General features: G+C 42.2%; 1 protein-coding gene across 1 annotated transcript in view; it reads left to right on the top strand.

The window, feature by feature from the left end:
- LOC147029296 (mitogen-activated protein kinase kinase kinase 12-like) overlaps positions 1-21672 on the top strand; it is a 223389-nt gene that overhangs the window by 110572 nt on the left and 91145 nt on the right. Inside the window, exons 5-8 of the mRNA XM_085872244.1 lie at positions 5672-5830; positions 10085-10193; positions 12455-12564; positions 19749-19865. Of these exons, the coding sequence (XP_085728370.1) occupies positions 5672-5830; positions 10085-10193; positions 12455-12564; positions 19749-19865 (495 nt within the window). The remainder of the gene's footprint in view (positions 1-5671; positions 5831-10084; positions 10194-12454; positions 12565-19748; positions 19866-21672) is intronic.

Raw genomic sequence — 21672 nt, 5'->3', positions numbered from 1 at the left:
AGATGGTGGTCGTTTCATCGGAATTGTGCGTGTACTTTCTGAGAAGAAAGCAAATACATATTTTGGGGGTAACCCCCGTTAGATCCCCTTCGAGCCAGATTTTTCTAATGTCATGAACAAACTTTGGTGCGTCATGGGTGATGAAGGTTGTCATGAAGTTTCATTGGAATTGTGTGTGTCGTTGGAGAAGAAAGTAAATACCTCTTTGGGGAGGTAACCCACTCCCCACTCCCCCCCCCCATAAACACCCTCTGTAGACCCCCTCAGACCCCGTTTTTTTTCTTTTAATGCCATCACTGGTGATTAAGGTTTTGGTTAAATTTCATTGAAATCATATGTGTAGTTTCCAAGAAGAAGTTGCAAGTATTTGTTGACGGACGGACGGATGATGCACCATCCCATAAGCTCCCCGGAACTACTTTACAGTTGAGCTAAAAACAATCCCTGGGAATATTATTGCAAACGAACTGCAGTTGGAAGCTGTCCGGGACTCGGCGATGATCCTGAAGAGAACCCTCGGCACAAAACTTTGAAAACGGTAAACTTCACGGCTTGGTTCATGAATCGTGACTCCTTATCGAAATGAAGGTGGGGGCTTTGAGGCCACCCTGGGAGGAGTCCATTCCACATTCTGAAACCCCGTATGTAGATACCAATCCACACACACACACACACACACACACACACACACACACACACACACACACACACACACACACACACACACACACACACACACACACACACACACACACACACACACACACACACACACACACACACACACAGCCTTTTATTAGTATATATATATATATATATATATATATATATATCTGTAATGTTTCAGAAAAGCTCCTTATAAATAGCAGAGAGAGAGGGGCAATGTATGTTTCTAATACCTAACAGATAGCATTAGCATTTGATAGAATGGGTGCCTATCATCAGTTAACTGTTACCCATAATGCAGTGCAGAATGACAAGATAATATAGTTTTCAATACACAAGATGTTTCCATATTATTGCTATATCATGTGTGTGTAGTGGTTCCCACCCCATTGTTCTCCTCCCCTCCCCCTACCCAAATATATGTACAATTACTTTCCTAAAACATTCCTCGATGTTATTTTTATGGGCAATATAATTTACCCACGAAACATGACGTTTTTAATACTGTGCATCCATTTTGTGCTGACATTTCCAAAGTGAAACTGATCTCTTTTTTTTTTTGTGTAATGCATTGACTATATTTGGTGAAGTTGCATTGTCCTCCAGCACCACCAATAACAATATTGTAGTTTTCTCCTATTATCATACAAATTGATGTTGGATATGTGATGTGACTGTAGCTTGACTGCCAGCACAATTGTATGGCATTGTCACAACGGCAGACAGATGTATTGGCAGAGAGAAAGGCCTGTGCGCACCCACTGCCAGATGGCTCAGCCACTTAGGCAGATCTGTCTCTGCCTTGCTTAATCAAGGCAGCTGCAGCTGTGACAGGATTACTTTGACTGCAAGCCACTTAACCCGTTAGGAAAGGCACAGACATCGACGTGGGCCGAATTCAAGGCTGGATTTCAGCACTTAACCGTCAGGGGCTTCGGGACCATGGCTCAAATAAAGCAGGGAAATGTGAGCTTGAGGTTATTGTGTGCCATACTTGTGTCATTTAGATATCCGATGAAGTTGTATGCACGGCCTTTTATTTGTCTTCATCAATGATTTCATTGTTTGTTTGTTTTTTGTACCTTACAATAACTTACATGATATTTAATATCCAAAAATCCAAATCCATTGGGACCATACTCTGTGCAGAGCGTTGGGGCTGCCGAAGCAGTCTCCTGGTCTTTGGGCACAATCCCAGATGGGTCGCCACTCCGACGCAGGATACTCGAATGGCTCAATCATCCCAGCAAGCTGGTACTCATTTCACTAACGTCAGAAGGATTACAGGCTGAGTCAACCCCACCTGGTATTCATTCAATGGATTTGCAGGATTTGAACTCGGGACCCGAGGATCCCGAGCCTACCACCCTAACTGTTAAGCCAACACCAGGCTTATATTTAATATATAATACTTGATATCACAATATAGTTCCATGATGTAAAATATGAACCCTAACCTTTAAGCAATTGACTGTTTTTCATCAGCTGGCACCGTTCTTCTTTGAGGTTTCATCCCTTACCCTCCCAGAACCTTTCTCAACGGTGGGTCCACAAATGTGGTCCTGGGTCTACTTCAGTATATCCACAACCTCAGTTGTGTCCAGACATTCAGTCAACCCAACAATGCAACCACTCGAATCAACTTTTCCACCTTTCTTGTTTGAAGGTTTGATGTACAGGGGTCCACCAAGTACCATTCCAAATTCAAACTGCAATAACGATTTAAAAAATGAAATGGGATACAACGATGTGGTTCACTGGATGTGAAAGAACATTTCTCAATTTTCATTGTCATGATTTGTTGAGATTGTCATCTGAATCTGAACCGACGACTGGGGATTGTGCCCGAAAGACTCACAAATATGGCCAACATCCTCACCACTTGTGCTTGGGCAACCTGCCCCGTATAAATGTAAGTTGGTCTTCCATTTCCGGTTACCTGTTCGGAGTCGCTTCTCTCGGTCCTTCTCGAGATCTGCTTCCATAAAATTTCAGTCATCTTTCCGGATTTGTCTGTGCTGCTGTAGATTTTATGTTCTCTCTCTTTGTATCGATTGTTCTTTGTACTGAGTGCTCACTCCTGTGTATTTTTTCATGCTCATTGTATTTATTTTGGTCCTCCTCCTCATTTTCAGATCGTTTTTGGCCAATCCTGTTTTTTGTTTGTTTGTTTTTTCATCAACCGTTTCCCATACCTATGACGTTCCTCCAGTTATCTCTGTCCCATTATTCACCACCCTCACTTTAATTCCTTACTTATATCTTTTGTTTTATGCAAATATTAAAAAAACGACAAAAAAACTTTTCCACTCCTTTTTCCTCTTCATCTTCTTCCTCTACACGCATAAATTTAAACAGTTTTTAAAAGGCAATTAAAAATTTTCAATCTTCCCACATACTTGCTACCAAACACATTTTTCTGTTTTCTCCATCTCGGGATGCCTCGTAAACCCGTGCCTCATCCACCATTGTGTTCAGATAAGGCTGTCTTTCTTCCTTTAATCCTCATTGCCATCCCAATCCTGATGTCTGTCTTCGTCTCGCCACCCTTGGAGGAATCCCCCCACATCAGCACCTTCCCCATGTCATCTTTACACTCTCGTTTCCTGACACCAGATCCAGGCTTTCCCACCCTGTCACTGCTCTCCATCCCTCAATTAAATGTCCATCAACCCCCATACCCCACCCCATCCTTGCTTCCTCTATCCCCTACCCCTGCCTTTCTTCATTTGCACTCTGACCCTGCTTGTTTTGTCACTCCCCAATCCCTCTCTTCTCCTCCTGCATCCCGGCCCCTCTTCTCCTCCTGCATCCCGGCCCCTCTATTCTCCCCCTGCATCCCAGCCCCTCTCTTCTCCCCCTGCATCCCGGCCCCTCTCTTCTCCCCCTGCATCCCGGCCCCTCTCTTCTCCCCCTGCATCCCGGCCCCTCTCTTCTCCCCCTGCATCCCAGCCCCTCTCTTCTCCCCCTGCATCCCAGCCCCTCTCTTCTCCCCCTGCATCCCAGCCCCTCTCTTCTCCCCCTGCATCCCAGCCCCTGTCTTCTCCCCCGCATCCCAGCCCCTCTCTTCTCCTCCTGTGGCCCAGTCCTTCTCTTCTCCTCTTGTGTCCGAACCACTGCCGACTCCCCCTGCGTTCTGGCCCCTGTCTTCTCCTCCTGCAGCCTGGTCCCTCTCTTCTCCACATGAATCCCAGCCGCTCTCTACTCCCACTGCATCCCAGCTCCTCTCTTCTCCACATGAATCCCAGCCCCTCTCTACTCCCACTGCATCCTGACCACTGCCAACTCCCCCTGCATTCTGGCCTCTCTCTTCTCCCCCCGCATCCCAGCCCCTCTCTTCTCCTCCTGTGGCCCAGTCCTTCTCTTCTCCTCTTGTGTCCGAACCACTGCCGACTCCCCCTGCGTTCTGGCCCCTGTCTTCTCCTCCTGCAGCCTGGTCCCTCTCTTCTCCACATGAATCCCAGCCCCTCTCTACTCCCACTGCATCCTGACCACTGCCAACTCCCCCTGCATTCTGGCCTCTCTCTTCTCCTCCCGCATCCTGGCCCCTCTCTTCTCCTCCTTTGTCCTGACCCCTCCCTTCTACTCCATCCCGGCCCGTCCATGCTCACCACACGTCCCATTCCACATCCCCCCCCCTTTTCCATGCTCTCCCCTTTCTCCCCTATCAAAAGCACCTCCTCCCCCATACTTAATTCTATGGACCTCCAACATCCAAGAGCTTGGCTCCAATTTGATAGATCTCTCAATCCATGCTGCCACTGGTAAACCTGATATTATCTGCCAAACAGAATACTTCCTTGTAAAGGATGTTCCAGATTCATTGGTGTCTCTCCTTGGGTGTTGCCTTTTCTGGTTTGACAGGCCTTCCTCCACCCTTGTATTCAACGTATAGCTCTTAACGGGATCTTCTCATCTCTTCTCCCCGTCAAGCTTGTGTTAGTCTCCATGACTTTGGCTTTGTCTCCTGGGCTGTTGATATCTTGTACCCCACTCTGCTCGCCAGGTTTTATTCCTGTGGCATCCATAACTTCCCCAATTAATTCCTGGCTCTCCAACTTCCTCAATGTGTGCAATCAGCACATAATTCCAACAGGAGGCTGGACTTATTCAAGACAGCATTTTGGACCAAATTTTAATTGCGCCTCATCTACATTTAATGACCTCTCCAATCCAATTTATAGCCCTCTCTATATTGCTTTGTATTCCAGGAACTTATTGCACATTATGCTGAATGGTATCTCATCCCATTGACAATCTGGCAGCATCCTCTTCCCACTGAGCATACTTGGCAAATATCAGACACTGTTCCAACATCTTTAACATGTCGTTTAATCCAAGCAAGTCTCGCATTTTCTCACTGTGTCTGCAGAAGAATCGATGTCCAACCGTTCTCTCAACAACTCTGAACAGTCCCTGGAAGAAGTTCAGTTCCTCATACTTATTGATGTTCATCAAAAGTATGGCAAGACACCATCGATCATCACGGTGAAGAAACGTGTAACGTTCACCCAAGGAAATAATTCATCCAAATAATAAAATGGCAACTCAAACTGCTGTGTGCTTGTGTCTTATTTGTGAAACAGGGTTGACGACAACAGAAACACAAGTGATATTGGTTTACATTAAGTTATTGTACTTTGAAATGATCAAATGGATGACTAGTTTTGGCTTTTTTCTTTTTGGTTGTTAAAATATGGAAAATTAGCTTTTCATTGTTTTGAACAGAGACTGTGTGAAATGTATCAGCAGGATTGATGGAATCATTTTTCATGAGAAATGGTAGGCCAACTCATTAATAAATAAAAATTTAACATTGAAATCTGTGATACAAGGTGTCATGATTACAGATTCCAATTTCACCCTCACTGGAATGGCAACGGCAAATCACCGAGTGTGTTCATTGCCATTCAATGGACGGCATTGCCAAGGTCAAACAATGACAATGCAATCTGCAGTTTATCCGCATATACGTTGTCGACTGTCTTTTATTACCTGTGTGCAGGTCATTCGGTGTGGTCTTGTGGGAGTTGTTGACAGGTGAAATTCCTTACAAGGATGTGGATTCATCAGCGATTATTTGGGGTGTGGGAAGCAACAGCCTACACCTGCCTGTGCCATCTTCATGCCCAGAGGGCTTCAAGATTCTTCTTACCCAGTGCTGGTGAATCCCTGTCGTTTTGCTATGTATATTTTATCAGTTGTTTGTCTCTTTCAAAACTTTATTCTGCTGTTCGGTTCTGGCCAGAATATTGTGAAACTGTTTGGCATCGACATTGATGAGTGAGCTTAAATGTCCTCTTCTGTTTATATTGATGTCTCATTTTCCCCACCAACCTTCCACCAACCATGTAAATGTATTTCGATTTCATGCGATGTTTGCCCAAACATCTTAACAAGCAGTTATAGACTGGTACTTACGAAATCGTCAACTTGACCTCTGACCTTGTCTAATAAAAGCTGTCTCTAGAGAAGGTAGCAACGCAAACCAGAAGTTTCTACGATGATTCTGTACAAAACCTTCAAAAATCGAATGTTTGACCTCACTGTGACCTTGACCTTTGACCGATTTTTGATCAAAATCTAATCGGCGCGAGCAATCACCCTCCTGAATCACGTGGTGTAATTTGACATTGGTAGCTTCTTCCGTTCTCAAGTTAGAACTTTTTTTTGGATGTTTGACCTCACTGAGACCTTGACCTTTGACCGATTTTGACCAAAATCCAATCAGCGCTCGCCACCACCCTCCTGAATCACGTGGTGTAATTTGACATTGGTAGCTTCTCGAGTTATCGTGCCTACTAACAAACACACAAACAAACACACAAACAGAGGACAGAAGTCATCAATCTACTTATGAAATCTAAATATTTCGTAAGTAATAAACCATACTCCGTATGTGATGAAATGTTGCTAACATATCGGATAATGTGTTCTTCACATTACTATATCAGTGAGTTGCCATTTGTTTGTTTTTTACAATTAACTCCGCCACTGAAGGTGGACCGACGTTATGTTTTCATCCCCGTCTGTCTATCTGTTTGTCTGTCTGTGAGTGGAATATCTCAAAAAGTTGTGGACGGATTCGGATAAAACTTGGTGGTCAGGTTGGGTGTGTGACAAGGACGAACTGTTTCCATTTTTGTGAAGATCCGGATACTAGCATTTTTAAAGTGATTCTTCACCATCGAGAGATGGGGCAAAAAACGATATGAAGCACGATATCTCAAAACAATGTGGACGTATTCGGACGAACCTTGGTGGGCAAGTTGTGTGTGTGTGTGTGTGTGTGTGTGTGTGTGTGTGTGTGTGTGTGTGTGTGTGTGTGTGTGTGTGTGTGTGTGTGTGTGTGTGTGTGTGTGTGTGTGTGTGTGTGTGTGAGACAGTGACAAATTGATTTGATTTTTGGTTCAGGCCTGGATGCAGATCTAGCCTATCAGTGGTATATAAAACGTGAACTATTCAGACTGGTGGAAGTATGCGCTCTACCGAGTGCCATTCTAGTTTTCCTCCTGTACTCCAACTCTTAACAGAAGCCTTGTCCACACTATGTTGTGGTCACTTTCACCTATCTCCACCTTCTCCACTATATACACATCATCAGCCAAAAACATGTTGAACTAGAACGACACTCGGTAAAGCGTATACCTCCACAAGGCTGAAGCTTACATTTTATATCCCACTGATAGGTCAGATCTGGATCCAGACCTGAGGCAAAATGGAATTGGCTAGTTCTTGTTACCTAACCAACCAACACCTAACCAATTAATCGGCTTTTCCTCGTCACCCTTTTTTTGTCGTAATCTGTCCACAACTTTTTGAGATATCAATTTTGGAGATATCTGTGGACAAGATGTATGCTGAAGCAAATTTTCAAGAAAGAAAAACTGGAAATTTGGAAGGAGGTGGGTTTGTGGTTGCATGGGATGATGAGGGGTAGAAAAGATCATTGTTTCGGATAGGGGATGATCTGAGTTGGTCTTATGGTCAAAAACTTGTGGTCAAGGCTGAAAGGATGTTTAAAAGAGCAGGCAATTTGGGGAAGGGAAAAAGGAAATTGAAATCTGACATTATGAAATTGGATTATCTCTTTTTAGGTTATTTCTCTGAAATAAACTCATCGAGTAGATCTCAGTGTCCGTACATTCATACGTACGTACGCCCCTCCATTAGCATTTGACTGAAACATCTTCTCACAAACCACCGAACCGATATGGACCAAATTTGGTCCGATACATCAGTACAGCAAGGTCCCATGGGGTTGTGTTCCCCATTCAGATGTGCCCCCTATAAATGTGGCAAAAGGGGGGCTTGTCCCAAATATTGGTATTTTATGAAAAAATTATTCTCCGAAACCGCCAGACAGATCCAGACAAAACTCGCCACGAGGCATCTGGACCATGCCCTAACCTGAAGCTGTGCTCCTCATGGCCATATCTCCCCTGTAAAGGGGGCCACAGCCCTCCTCCCCGAATCCTTCGTTTTCACTATAACATCTTCTCCACAATGACCTGAGCGATACTGACAAAATTTGGTGCAATGCATCAGAACAGTCAGGTCTCATGGGGTTGTGCTCCGCATCTGGATCCACCTATTTAAAGGGAGGTTTGCTCCAAATATTGTATTTAATTTAAAAATCTTTTCAGAAACCGACAACTGGATCCAAACCAAACTAGCCAAGCAGCATCGTGACCATGTCCTAGCCTTAAGTTGTGCTCTCCATGGCCATATCTACCCTGGACAGGGGGCCACGGCCTCCCTCCCCTAATCCCTCATATTCATAAAAACATCTTCTCACAAACTTCCCGACCCATATGGACCAATATGGTACAATACATCAGAACATGAAGGTCTTACGGGGCTGTGTTCCCCATCTGGATGTACCCCCTCTATGAGGCTGAAGGCGGGGGGGGGGGTGGGTTCACCTCAAATTCAGGTAATTTATTTTAAAATCTTCCCAGAAACTGACAGCCAGATACAGACCAATCTCTTCATGAAACATAAGGACCATGCCATTAACTTGAGTTGTGCTCCCCATGACCATACCACTTCAGGAAGGGGGCCATGGCCCCTTCCCCCTAAGTCCTCATTTTCACCCGACCTGCTGGGGAAATATCTGTCAGTCCCCCACATTGCTATTTTTGTTGTTTGACTTCACAAATGTTCCAGTCAATTTGGCAGTCAAAGTCAGGAGGGTTTGTTTATCAGTCCAGTGCTTGGAAAATGCTTCACCAGAACATTGATTTGACAATGGACGATGTCTCCATTCTGTTTAGTTGGAAATATGTCTGAATAACATGACATTCTTGTTTAACACTATCAACAAGTCTTTGCTCCACTTCTTTGATCTCCAATGTTCTCAGTTGAAACTAGAACAACACTCGGTAAAAATTCTGGTATCCAGATCCTGGTCCAGATCTTCACCAAAATCGAATCAATTTGTCCTTGTCAAACACTCAAACTGTCTGAACCAAGTTGCATCCGAATCTGTCCACAACTTTTTTGAGATATCTTGCTCGCAGACAAACAAGGATGAAAACATAACGTCTGTTCACTTTAGGTGGCGGAGGTAACGGAGTAATGCAGGAATTTGAACACAAGATTTTCGATACTGATGGGGATTGGCTGCTACTGAAACAAATCTCTTGATGACACGTTCAATCGTATCTATTCTTACAATTAAGAACTTCTATTTCTCATTGTGTGTTCACTTTTTAAAACATAGGTAAAACAATTAGTGTGTCACAATATTTCTTGTAAGAAAGAATAATGCAAAATTTTAAACTTAGCTTCTATATCTTGTTAAAAATAGAGATTTTTGGAAATGTTATTTGAATAAATATGAAATATTGATCTCAAGCCCTCAAAATATCCAAATGCTGGTGCGGTTCAGCTTGTCTGCATTATGCTGACTCGACTTAGACAAGACAAGGCAAATGTAAAAGGAAGTGACTTTTTTTTATGTAATAAGGATTATCATGCAATTTTATGATAATTGAGTTTCCAAATATCACTTTTATGGAATTGTTGTTTTTTTTTTCCTCTGAAAACTTCTTCAGGAGATACTTTTAGCTCTCCTATACTTATGTATACGTGCATTGCAAACAAAAACCAAAAAAAACCCCAAAAAGAACGAATTGAAATGTTGACAGTTTGATTGACAGAGAAGCTAATATTGAAAAATAATAATTTAACTCCGACAATGGCAAGCATTTGGAGGATTGGAAAATTGAGGATAATTCCCAAAAGGAAAGAAAATCATCCATAAAAAATTTGCGCAGGAAGTGACGCAAAGTTATCCCCTCAGTGTGTAAGTCGTATCGAGGAAGTTTCACATGTATTCGATGTCGATTTCAAACAATATTACACAGAAAGTACCATTTACATCAGCAGGGTTGGTGAATGCGCGTTGTTACAGGAACAGCAAGCCAAGAAACAGGCCCTCATTTCGGCAGATTCAGCTGCACCTCGACATCGCTTCTGCCGATGTGCTTTCAACACCCCAAGAGACCTATTTTCAGTCGCAGGTGATCTCCCAATCTAAAATGCAAGTAAGAGAATGAAATGTGAGGTTATTTGAGGTTTGGGAGTCGTAATGTCACTTAATATGATATTATTTGGGAATATTAAACTACCTGTCATGCCTACTGTGTAAATATTTAAAATCCCATAGTACCTTTCAAATTGAACGGGTTATTGTGTGCCGGTACCAAGTGAAAATTTTCTAAATCCCAACCATAATCTTTTGGGGAAGAGAGCATTAGTAAATTGGCCATGCCTTCATAAAAAAAGCCAACCTGTCAACACTTGCTTCATACTTGTGGAGAGAAAAAAAAAAGAATAGTTGTAAAGGACGAATAAAAGGAAAGAGGAACATTAATTGCAAGGTGAAACAGAAGAAAGAGGGAGAGTGAGAAAGAGAAGAGGGATGAAAAGGAGGGGAATGGGGAGAAGAATTTTTATGACAGAGAGGAGAGCAAGCAGAGGATAAGGGGAAGTCGAAGAAGAAGGAGCAAAAAAAATGCATGGATTTAAAAAATGCCTGAAAACAAATATTCCGACGTGTTGGTCAAAGCAAACAGTATTGCTGAGTGGCCACATAAAACAAGTGGACAATCAAGTTTTTGAACATTGCAAACCTGGATGGCCAGTATTTTTGCTGCATAAGACAAGTGGCCACACAATCAAGGTTGCTTGATTGGCAAAAATAGATCAAAGGTCAGATCAGGCTTTACGTAGGTAAGTGTTACCTGGTTTACAAAAAGGCTTTGCCAACACCCCGAGGTGCATCACCTCCATTGTGTGTACACGTAAGCCTTTTGCCAGTGATGGAATTATTACATCAGACTAAAGTCCACTTACTTTTTCATGAAGTGGCACGAGCAAGGTATTTTTTTGTGCCAAGTCTTGTCTGTATTGGTTTAAATATTAGTTTGTCAAGGCAGAAACTCTGATATCGAATATGACGTTGACATTTGACCCCCTTTTGAAATCTATTTTTAAAAACACCAAACAAATGTCTGTATGGACTCTGGAAAACCATCATTTTGCCAATTCTTCTCTGGATTGGTTGAAATACAGAGGCAGAGCAAGCCAAACACCTTTTGCAACCAATTTTCTCCTAACTATCAAACTCTGTTGTAGTATCCCACAAACTGCCTTAATCCTATATTTTCTGCACACATTCACAGGAGCTACTGCAAAGCACCTTTGTGCCAAATTTCATCTTTATCGACTCAAATAAAAGACAATGGCAAGCAAAGGCAAAATGTGTGATTTTTTTTTAATGTTGAACCTTTGACCCACTGAAAGCTGAATGGAGACTTAAATTGAAAAAAAAATAAAGGAAAAAACAGTCCGTGTAAAGCAGAAAGTACCTACATACCAATCTTGTACAAAAGTCAGGTACCTCCATACCAAACTTGAACTTGAAGTACCTACATACCAAACTTGTACAAAAGTAAGGTACCTACATACCAAACTTGTACAAAAGTAAGGTACCTACATACCAAACTTGTACAAAAGTAAGGTACCTACATACCAAACTTGTACAAAAGTAAGGTACCTACATACCAAACTTGAAGTACCTATGTACAAATCTTGTATTCTTTGACTGCTTGATGGAATTGGTGTCAATTCCTCATGAAGGTTTGAGCGGTACCTTCAAGTAAGGTACCTCCATACCAAACTTGAACTTGAAGTACCTACATACCAAACTTGTACAAAAGTAAGGTACCTCCATACCAAACTTGAACTTGAAGTACCTACATACCAAACTTGTACAAAAGTAAGGTACCTACATACCAAACTTGAATAAAAGTAAGGTACCTCCATACCAAACTTGAACTTGAAGTACCTACATACCAAACTTGTACAAAAGTAAGGTACCTACATACCAAACTTGAATAAAAGTAAGGTACCTCCATACCAAACTTGAACTTGAAGTACCTCCATACCAAACTTGAAGAAGAGTGGCTCAGAAATAACTGAAGGGTGAGTGATTGTAATTGTTGGAAAGAAAGAAAGAATGAAGAGGAAAGAAACAAAGGGAATCCAATAAACAGTATCTCCCTCCCTGTAAGAGGAGAGGAGATAGAGAAATTGCACAAAATGTTAATTTTGGTCTAGAAGGTACAAGTAAAAACTGTCCCCTTCAGGCCACGTCGGTCGACTCCATCCATTTTGATTAATTACCCAAGCAGCTCCAACAATCGATTCACTTTTAAGCAAATAAAGATACTCGTAGGGCAAACATTGTCTCGTAACTCGGTGATGCTGGTGTGTGCAGGCCGAGTGGCGAGATGAGGTGCGGTTACACTTTGAGAAGATCCGCAGTGAGGGGGCATGCATCCACCAGCTAGATGAACAACTCATTCGGCGTCGTCGTGAGGAGCTCAGGTAAGATGTGGATGTAGATTCTGGTGACACCTCTGCCATTGTGTGACTTTTTAAACTTATGAAATGTTCTAAAAGCATGCACAGCACGTTGGAACACATTTCAACAGAAACAGTGGTAATGCTGAACAATAACAACAACAACAACAACAACAACAACAACAACAACAACAACAACAGGAGTGAGTTTCATTGAAGAGCAAGTTAGATCTGACAATGGGACAAACACCAAGAGAATTAAGGAACAGGATCAGTGGAAAGGGAGGAGGGTAGGAAACTGAAACTGGCAAGTAAGATAGTTGAGATAGGAAAGGTGAATGGGGAAATGAAGATCTTGAGTCAGAATTGGTGGTAACGAGATGGTGGAGCACCGTTTGGTTGAAGTCTTGGAGGAAACTGTGAGAAAGAACAGCCTGTAGCTCCAGAAGGTGGTTCCTTAGATGGGAGAAGTGTGGAATAAGATAGTTGAGGAGGAAGTCAGAAATCGAGGCATGAAGGCGACCTTCTACGCTACATGCAGACAGCTTTGCAAGCGAAGCAGGATGCCAGACTTTGCTGAATGCCCAAGGTATGTCCAGGGAGATGACAGTGTAAACTCTTGTTTGAACTTGATCACATCCATCCATTGCTGACAGAGGAGCAGAAGCTCTGACATGATGAAGTAGTGAGTAGACCTTGCTCTGACATGATGTTGATCGATTGCGACGGAATCCAAACGAATGATCGGAGATCAGGATATGAGAGAAGAGGAAAGGCTTCAGAAGTAATGATGGATTAAATGACTTTGCTTATTATTGGAAGCAAGCTCACTGCCCTGTTGTTGGTAGGGTCTGCTTCTGCACACATTTTGTGGATGAGGGTGATGTTTGTTCACTTCCATGCAGAAGGTAGGTAGCCAAAGGACGACAGACAAAATAGGGCAGATAGAGTGGGAGGCAAGAATGGCAGAGCCAAATTTGAGAACATGTCCACTGACGCCATCTGGGCCTGTCACCGAAACAGGATCAACACCGGACAGAACTTTCCCAACCTTCTCGGGGCAAAGACGACACAGACAGAACTTTATCTACCTCATCAGGGCAAAAGGACACGGATAGAACTTTCTCTACCTCCTCAGGGCAAAAGGACACAGAGTCCAATAGACAGTGGGTACGTCAGGGTGCAATGCCGACAGAACTGGATGGGTTGAGCACACGAGATTTGGAGGCAAAGACAGAATGTAGACATTCTGCCTTCTTTCAGGCAGACTCAGCAATAATGTCGTTTGAGGTGAAGGGGCTGTCACACCTTGACGTTTTAGCCAGCGTATGGCAAGATCTCAAAATGTATGTAAAATGCTGGCGTACGCTGAACTATTGATGTTTTTTAAGTTTTGGGCGTATAATAACGTGTTGGACGTATGCATAACATATTAGTAACTTACACAGAAAGTTTCAATCACATATAGATAACTTATACCAATGAATGCTGAGTGTGTTGTCGGCGTTCACAACCTATGCCCAACGATAGTCTAACTTATGCATAGCGTGCGGCAGCGTATCGCCGACGATCACGTGGCGTAGGCTATTAATAGGCTGCGGCTTGACAATTCAAATCATAACCGCACTTGACATCGAAGTGTGAAGCCGCTGTCACACCTTGACGTTTTAGCCAGCGTATGCCGACGTATGAAAAATTTGCCGAACCAAGCTGGCACACGTCGAATACGTTATGGGTAAGTTTTATATACGTTAAGAGCATGCTGGCATACGTCGTAGTACGCTGGCATACGTCATCATACGCTGAGTACGTCGAGAAATTTTCAGCATGTTGAAAATTTCTCGGCGTATGACACACGTTCCGCATACGCTGGCCATAAGTTTTAGGCACATTACGCGATTGTTGACACACGTTACTTGTACGTTACTCATCAGTCGAAACACGTCAAGGTAATGGTTAGCGGCAGTGTTCCAGACTCCCTGATGTTTTTTTTTTTTTTTTTCTTTGGTATGACGGTGATGTTGACACTTTGATTTCTAGTGCGGTTATGATTGAAATCGTTAAGCGGCAGCCTATTAATTATATTATATTATAACCGCACGAGAAATCGAAGTGTCAACATCACCGTCATACCAAAGAAAAAAAAACCAAAAAAAAACAGGGAGTCTGGAACACTGACGCCAAAGGCCCGGTCACACCTTGACGTTTTAGCCAGCGATGGCAACGTATTAAAATGTATGTAAAACGCTGGCTTACGTTGAACTTTTGATGTTTTTTTTTTAAAGATTCGGACGTATTCATAGCGACTTGGTCTTATGTATAACGCATTGGTAATGGACACAGAACATTTCGTTGTGTTATAGATAACTTATACCAACGAATGCTGAACCTGTTGTCGGCCTACACAACCGATGCCCAACGATAGTCTAACTTAGGCATAGCGCGTTGCACGCATCGCCGACGATGTCGTGACGTAGCCTATTAAAAGGCTGATGCACAACGATTCGAATCATAACTGCCGTAGAAATGGAAGTGTCAACATCGCGGTCACACCTTGGCGATCTTGCCAGCGTATGCCGACCTAAGAAAAATGTGTCTAAAACGTTGGGGCACGTCAAATACGGTATGAGTAAGTTTGGTATACGTGAGTAGAACGCTAAAGTACGCTATCATACGTCGTAGTAAGTAGAGTACGTCAAGAAATTTTAAACGTTCAAAATTTTACGACGTACTCGGCGTATGACACACGTTCCGCATGCGATGGGGATAAGTTTTACACACGATATGTGGACGCTTACACACGTCCACAAAGGCTACTTATAAGCTACTCATAAGTCGAAATACGTCGCGGTAATGTCTTTTTTACGCGAAACTTATTTCTAACTTATGTTTGACGTGCTTTGAACCAATTCTTTACGTAATCCCAACACACATCGACGTATGTAGACGTATTCCAATGACGTCTTCCAGTCGACAAAAAAAAAAAATAAATTAACGTGTTTCTAGGTTACAACTGCCATACAAAGACGTGTTCCCAGCGGTTTTGGGAATTGGTATATAAAAATGGTGTTCATAAAAGGGGAACCCAACAGTGTTTTCGAGTCCTTTTTGAGTCGATGTCCATGTCAGCAGGAACAGTATCAGTATCACTATCAGTATTAGTATTAGTAGTAGTTTGTTCATGTTGGCAGTAGTAGGTGAGTGTGAGGGGGAGGGTGTGGGTTATGATGGATCGTCCTTGCGTTTAACGATTTAACGATTTAAATGATAAACTCAACGATTTAAATGGCTGCATCTCCACTATTGAAAGTAGACGCTTGCGCTCAACAATTGGATTTTTTTTTTACACTCAACGACTTTTAAACGGTACCACTCAACTATTTTCATTGTTTACAATGAACGATTTAAATTGCTGTCACTCACCTTTGTTTTTTGACGCTGGGGTTTTGAAATTTGAAGCGTTTCTTCTGAACGTGTTAAAACGCTCAAACTCGACTATTTTAAATAGACGCTGCCGATGGACAATTGGAATCATAGCCAAGCTAGACATCGAAGTGTGAACATCCTCGTCATGCCGAAGAAAAGGTTGAAGAATGCTGCAAATAAGTGTCCTGGCCGTGGCCGTGGACGCTGACGCAAGGACGATCCATTATACCGACGTCTTTCAGCCTATGAGTAACTTAAAAGTAACGTCTGTCGACGTGTGGCAACGATCGCATAACGTGCCAACAACACGTTAATCATAGGTTAGAAATAAGTTTCGGGTACGCTAAACATTACCTCGGCGTGTCTCAACTTATGATTAACTTACAAGTAGCATGTGTTGACGTCTGTCAACGATCGCAGACCGTGCATACAACTTGTGGCCAGCGTAGCTGAACGTGTGAGTCATACGCCGGCATACATCGTGAAATTTCAAGCATGAAAAAATTTGAGGACAACCGAAAAGTACAACGTTTAAAGCCAGCGTACAATGACGTATGGCAGTGTTTTTCAGCGTGCTCTCAATGTTATCAAAACTTACCCATAACGTATTCAACGTGTGCCAGCGTTTTAGAAAAAAAATTCAAAAATCGGCATACGTTGGCTAAAACGTCAAGGTGTGACCGGGCCTTAACCATTACCTTGATGTGTTTCGACTTATGAGTAACTTACAAGTAACGTGTGTGGACGTGTGTCAACGATCGCGTAACGTGCCAACAACACGTTACTCATAGGTTAGAAATAAGTTTCGGGCACGCTAAACATTACCTCGACGTGTTTCGACTTATGAGTAACTTACAAGTTACGTGTGTCTATGTGTGTCAACGATCGCATAACATGCCTACAACTTATGGCCAGCGTTATGCGGAACGTGTGAGTCATACGCTGGCATACGTCGACAAATTTCAAGCATGGAAAATTTGTCTAACAGCTCGGCGTACTACGACGAATGCCAGCGTGCTCTTAACGTATACAAACTTACCCATAACGTCTTCGATGTGTGCCAGCGTTTTAGCCAAATTTTTCATACGTCAGGCATACGCTGGCTAAATCGTCAAGGTGTGACGGGGCCTTGAGGGATGGGTTTGTGGGAGAGCAAACACCAGAGACAGACTTGACAAGGTGCCACCAAAAGATGGACGAAAGAGACTGGTTTGAAGGTTCGGCCTCAAGATTTGTAAAAGTACATTTTCTAGCTTCTCTCAGGATGGGCGCACACGCTGTGAGCCTTAGGGAATGAGCAAAAGTTACCCTCAGTGGAGGTAGCATTCCGAGCTGAAAAGGGCAAGCTGCTTGACTGCAAACCACCTCCTCACACGATTCGGTGTACCAGGATCTCGAGTAGAGATAGAAAAACCCCTGACAGGATGTGATAAACCAGTGCATGAGAGAAAGTAGTCTTTGTGAAAGTATTCCCAGGCAAAATCAATATCAGGTGCTGTGTAGATGGCAGCCCAATCCTTTTGAGAGAGTGCAGATTGAAATCGCTGCCAGTAGGCCTGTACAAATATCCATATTCTACGTCAGTGAGGTTGTTCCCTGACAATCGCTGTTGAGGTGTGCAGTCCGCCTGGGTTTTGGTATTTTCAACTTGTTCTTTGACCGAATGTATTTGTACTTTTGAATGAAGCAAAAAAGGACAAATTAATGAATAGCGAGAGAGATACAGGCCTTTATAAGAAGGTGGTTATAAGAGCCAGAAGGATCAGATGAGCAGCAAGAGAGATTGGATGGAAAGTTATGCATTCCAAGATCCAGGATCCAGGATTTACCAGTAGTAGTTCAAATCCTGGTTCGGAAGTTCACAGATTGTATCAACCCCGCAGAGTTGCAGAAGGCCTATTTTACAATGCCATTCCTGATTGTTACCGAGCCAACACCCGGGGTTCCTTTATCAATGCAATTTTTAAAATCATTATTTCAGTCTTTCCATGTCTGCCTGTTACCATCAAGCCTGCATGCGGACCTAAAGGTGTGGAAGGATATTAGTGTCAGTGAAAAATCTGATTAGCCTGTCCCCCACGAAACGGGAAACGGGGTTTCGCAATCGTGTGTGTCTGTGTGTCTTTGTACCTGTGTGTCTGTCTGGGCCATAACTTTTTTTTACCATTTGAGCTTTTGTCATCGAATTTTCAACAAAGCTTTCTTGTGAGAATATGGAGAAGACAAATTAATAATTTGGTAAAAAGGTCAAAGATACCGTTTCGCATATGGAAGAAGAAGAAGTCCGAATACAAAGCGGACGGGCTTTGCATTTTCAGATGCTTTCTCGTTGTTATTGGAATTATTTATTATTATTATTATTATTATTATTATTATTATTATTTTAACATTAAATAGATAACTTCAATCGATACGTGTTGTCTACCATACTCCATTGAACAGCATATCAGTAATAATTTTTGTTTGTTTGCATGTTTTGCGAGCGAAGAAGTCATCGTTACTGACAGGATAATTCCCACAAAATTGTCATTATTTTAGAATGACTTGTAATACCCCCTCCCAACGGGAGCAGCTCCATGCCACATAGAGAGAGTTGGCATCCTCCCCACGTCTGGAATGCCTGGGGCTATTAACTAATTTTTGTTTTTGTTTTTTTAAAGCCTTCCCGTGCACACCTCGAGTTGAATCACCACTTTTCAACTCATTCTGTCCAGCGGCTCAAGAATACATATATGTCAAACAAACAAACAAACAAACAAACAAACAAACGGTCACTTCTCCGTTTATAGTGTGATTCTACTGCGTATTATTACCAAGGCAATATTACGTCTTGTGAATTACCAAGGCAATACTGGACTTTTAAAATGGTGTAATCTGCCCTAGAATGCTCTGCGCCCGTGCACAGAAACCCCCAGCAACAGCAGCCATCGGGGCATGTTAACATATATCGTGTGTGAAAGATGAGGATCATTCCCTAAAATGGCTCACAAAGCTTCAAAAAGAAGCCAAAAATAATTTTAAAGGGGGGGGAGGGAGGAGAGGAATAGGAGTGGGAGCTGTTATAAATCTCTTGTTAGTTTGGTTTCAGGGCCACAATGGAAAATATACTAGATTTTTGTGGATACAGTATTGCTTATAGGGTGTGCGTGCGCACGCACTGCCGCCCATGTGTAGGAACAGGTAATGGTAGGGATTTGACACCCCTCGTACACGGACATTTCTCATGTTTCTTATGTTTTCGTGAGTCCAATTTGCATCCAGGAACACAACAATTAAGGTTAACCATTTTGAAGTTGCCACTCTTTTGGCGAAATCCTAAAAATTGTGTTTAAAAGACGATTTGACCCAAAGGGTGAAAAGTTAAACGGCACGTTAAAAGTGCCCTGGCGAGCAGAAGTGATTCACTGAAAACTGCACACAACATATGCCTGAAAGGCCTCGTTTGTGTTCACACGTCATTTCGAAAGTCCAATGTTACCTCCGGGTTTGAGAATTTCATTGCTGTGATATACCTTGGAGGAGATCGACAGCTGAAGACTTGTGTCTTGGGAAAAGGTTGATTTCTACTTTCATGGTACATTTGCAGAGACTGTTCACTTTTCCTTTCTCATTGCCCTTCTCCCTTTAGTATTTGTACATGTTAAGGAAATATTTATCGATGGATGTTTACTGTAATCTCGTTTTCGAGATAATCGGCAGTTGAGTTTTTTTTAATGGTTTGTTATATCGATGTGTCTCTTAAGAACAACCTCATTTGATACGCATGCATGCTGTCCGTACAGACATGCCCTGGACATCAGGGACCACTATGAACGCAAGTTGGAGCGTGCCAACAACCTATACCTGGAACTAAGCAGCATCATGCTGCAACTTGAGGTCCGAGAGAAGGAGCTGTTAAGGTGAGCTGTGCACTTGAAACTTCCTATCACTCTCCTCCATTCATGACTGTTAGCATGTAAGCAAAGATGACAGACATGGAGGCCTAAATCGTTGTTCAATTAAAATATTTAATGGCCCATGTTGGCATTTGTATGCCATTGCACTACATTTCTCAAAAAACTGGTCTATTCCTCATGCTACCTTTCTCCAAAAACTCTTCTATTCCTCATGCTACCTTTTGCTTAAAACTGGTCTATTCCTCATGCTACCTTTCTCCAAAAACACTTCTATTCCTCATGCTACCTTTTGCCTAAAACTGGTCTATTCCTCATGCTACCTTTCTCCAAAAACACTTCTATTCCTCATGCTACCTTTCGCCTAAAACTGGTCTTCTTGCTACCTTTTGATTTATAATAATTCCATTGCTCATGCTACCTTTCTCCAAAAACTCTTCTATTGCTCATGCTATCTTTCTACAAAAACTGGTCTGTTCCTCATGCTATCTTTCTACAAAAACTGGTCTATTCCTTGTGCTACCTTTCTCAAAAAACTCTTCTATTGCCTGTGCTACCTTTCTCCAAAAACTCATCTCTTGCTCACGCTACCTTTCCACAAAAACTGGTCTATTCCTTGTGCTACCTTTCTCCAAAAACTCTTCTATTGCCTGTGCTACCTTTCTCCAAAAACTCATCTCTTGCTCACGCTACCTTTCCACAAAAACTGGTCTATTCCTTGTGCTACCTTTTTTTTTTTTTAACTCGTTTATTGCTTTCATGACCTTTTTACAAAAACTGGTCTATTGCTCACCCAACCTTTCTGCAAAAAGTGTTCTATTGCTTGCGCTACATTTCTCCTAAAACTGGTCTATTCATCATGCTACCTTTTTATAAAAACTTTTATTGCTTGCACTAACTTTTCACAAAAACTGGTTCATTGTTCGTGCTACCTTTCTCCAAAAACTTGTCTTCCTCAAGCTACCTTTGTAGAAAAAGTGATCTATTGCTCACACTACCTTTCTACAAAAAGTGGTCTGTTGTTCGTGCTTCCATTCTCTAAAAACTATTCCGTTGCTCGCACTACCTTTTTACAAAAACTCTTCTATTGCTCGCACTACTTTTATGCACAAACTAGTCTATTGCTCACGTTACTTTTTTTTTTTTTACAGAAACTGGTCTATCGCTCATGCTACCTTTCTGCAAAAACTGGTCTATCGCTCACGCTACGCTCGTGGAAAATTATTGACGGCTAGTTAGGTTTTGAGTTGGAAAAACTCTTCTGCAAACTCAATTCTAATTCAAGGCATCCTTTGTTTGTCATATCATAGCTTCTCTCTGAGGTGTTGAAAAAGATGGCTCCCTAAAAACCCTTTTAAAGGGCCATTTCTGACCTACCTAGCAACGTGATATTACAAATGGAGTGGATCAAACTACATTCACCTCTTCGTTTTGACAAAGTTGATATGAGCAGAAAGGTTTTTTTTCATTATCTGGTCATTTTTTTGTTCAAAACGAGAGTATCATTAGTTTTCGAAAATTTTATAATCTTAAAAACAATCTTTCATGATGTCACTATTTTGCCTACCAAGTAAGTCAGAAAAAAGTATAACCCGTTTTTTAAACTACAGTCTCAAAATGTCAGCAAAACAATCTTCAAGAGTGAAATTTTCTTCCCCTTCCTAAAGAGTGCACACTGCTTCTTCAAAAACACCATACTGTTTGAATATTTAAGACTAAATCATGAGTTATGTCTCTTTAGACTAAGAAAAAGGTGATACTTTTGACTCACCCGGTATGTATCCTTAAAATGAAGGGAAACATGCAGGTTCAT

This window comes from Eptatretus burgeri, chromosome 3 (assembly GCF_056783735.1).
Source record: "Eptatretus burgeri isolate ZD-2024b chromosome 3, Ebu_testis_v1, whole genome shotgun sequence".
In the NCBI taxonomy this organism is placed as follows: Eukaryota; Metazoa; Chordata; class Myxini; order Myxiniformes; family Myxinidae; genus Eptatretus; species Eptatretus burgeri.
Note: the sequence above shows the minus strand (reverse complement) of the source record. Positions and strands in the feature narration are given on the sequence as shown.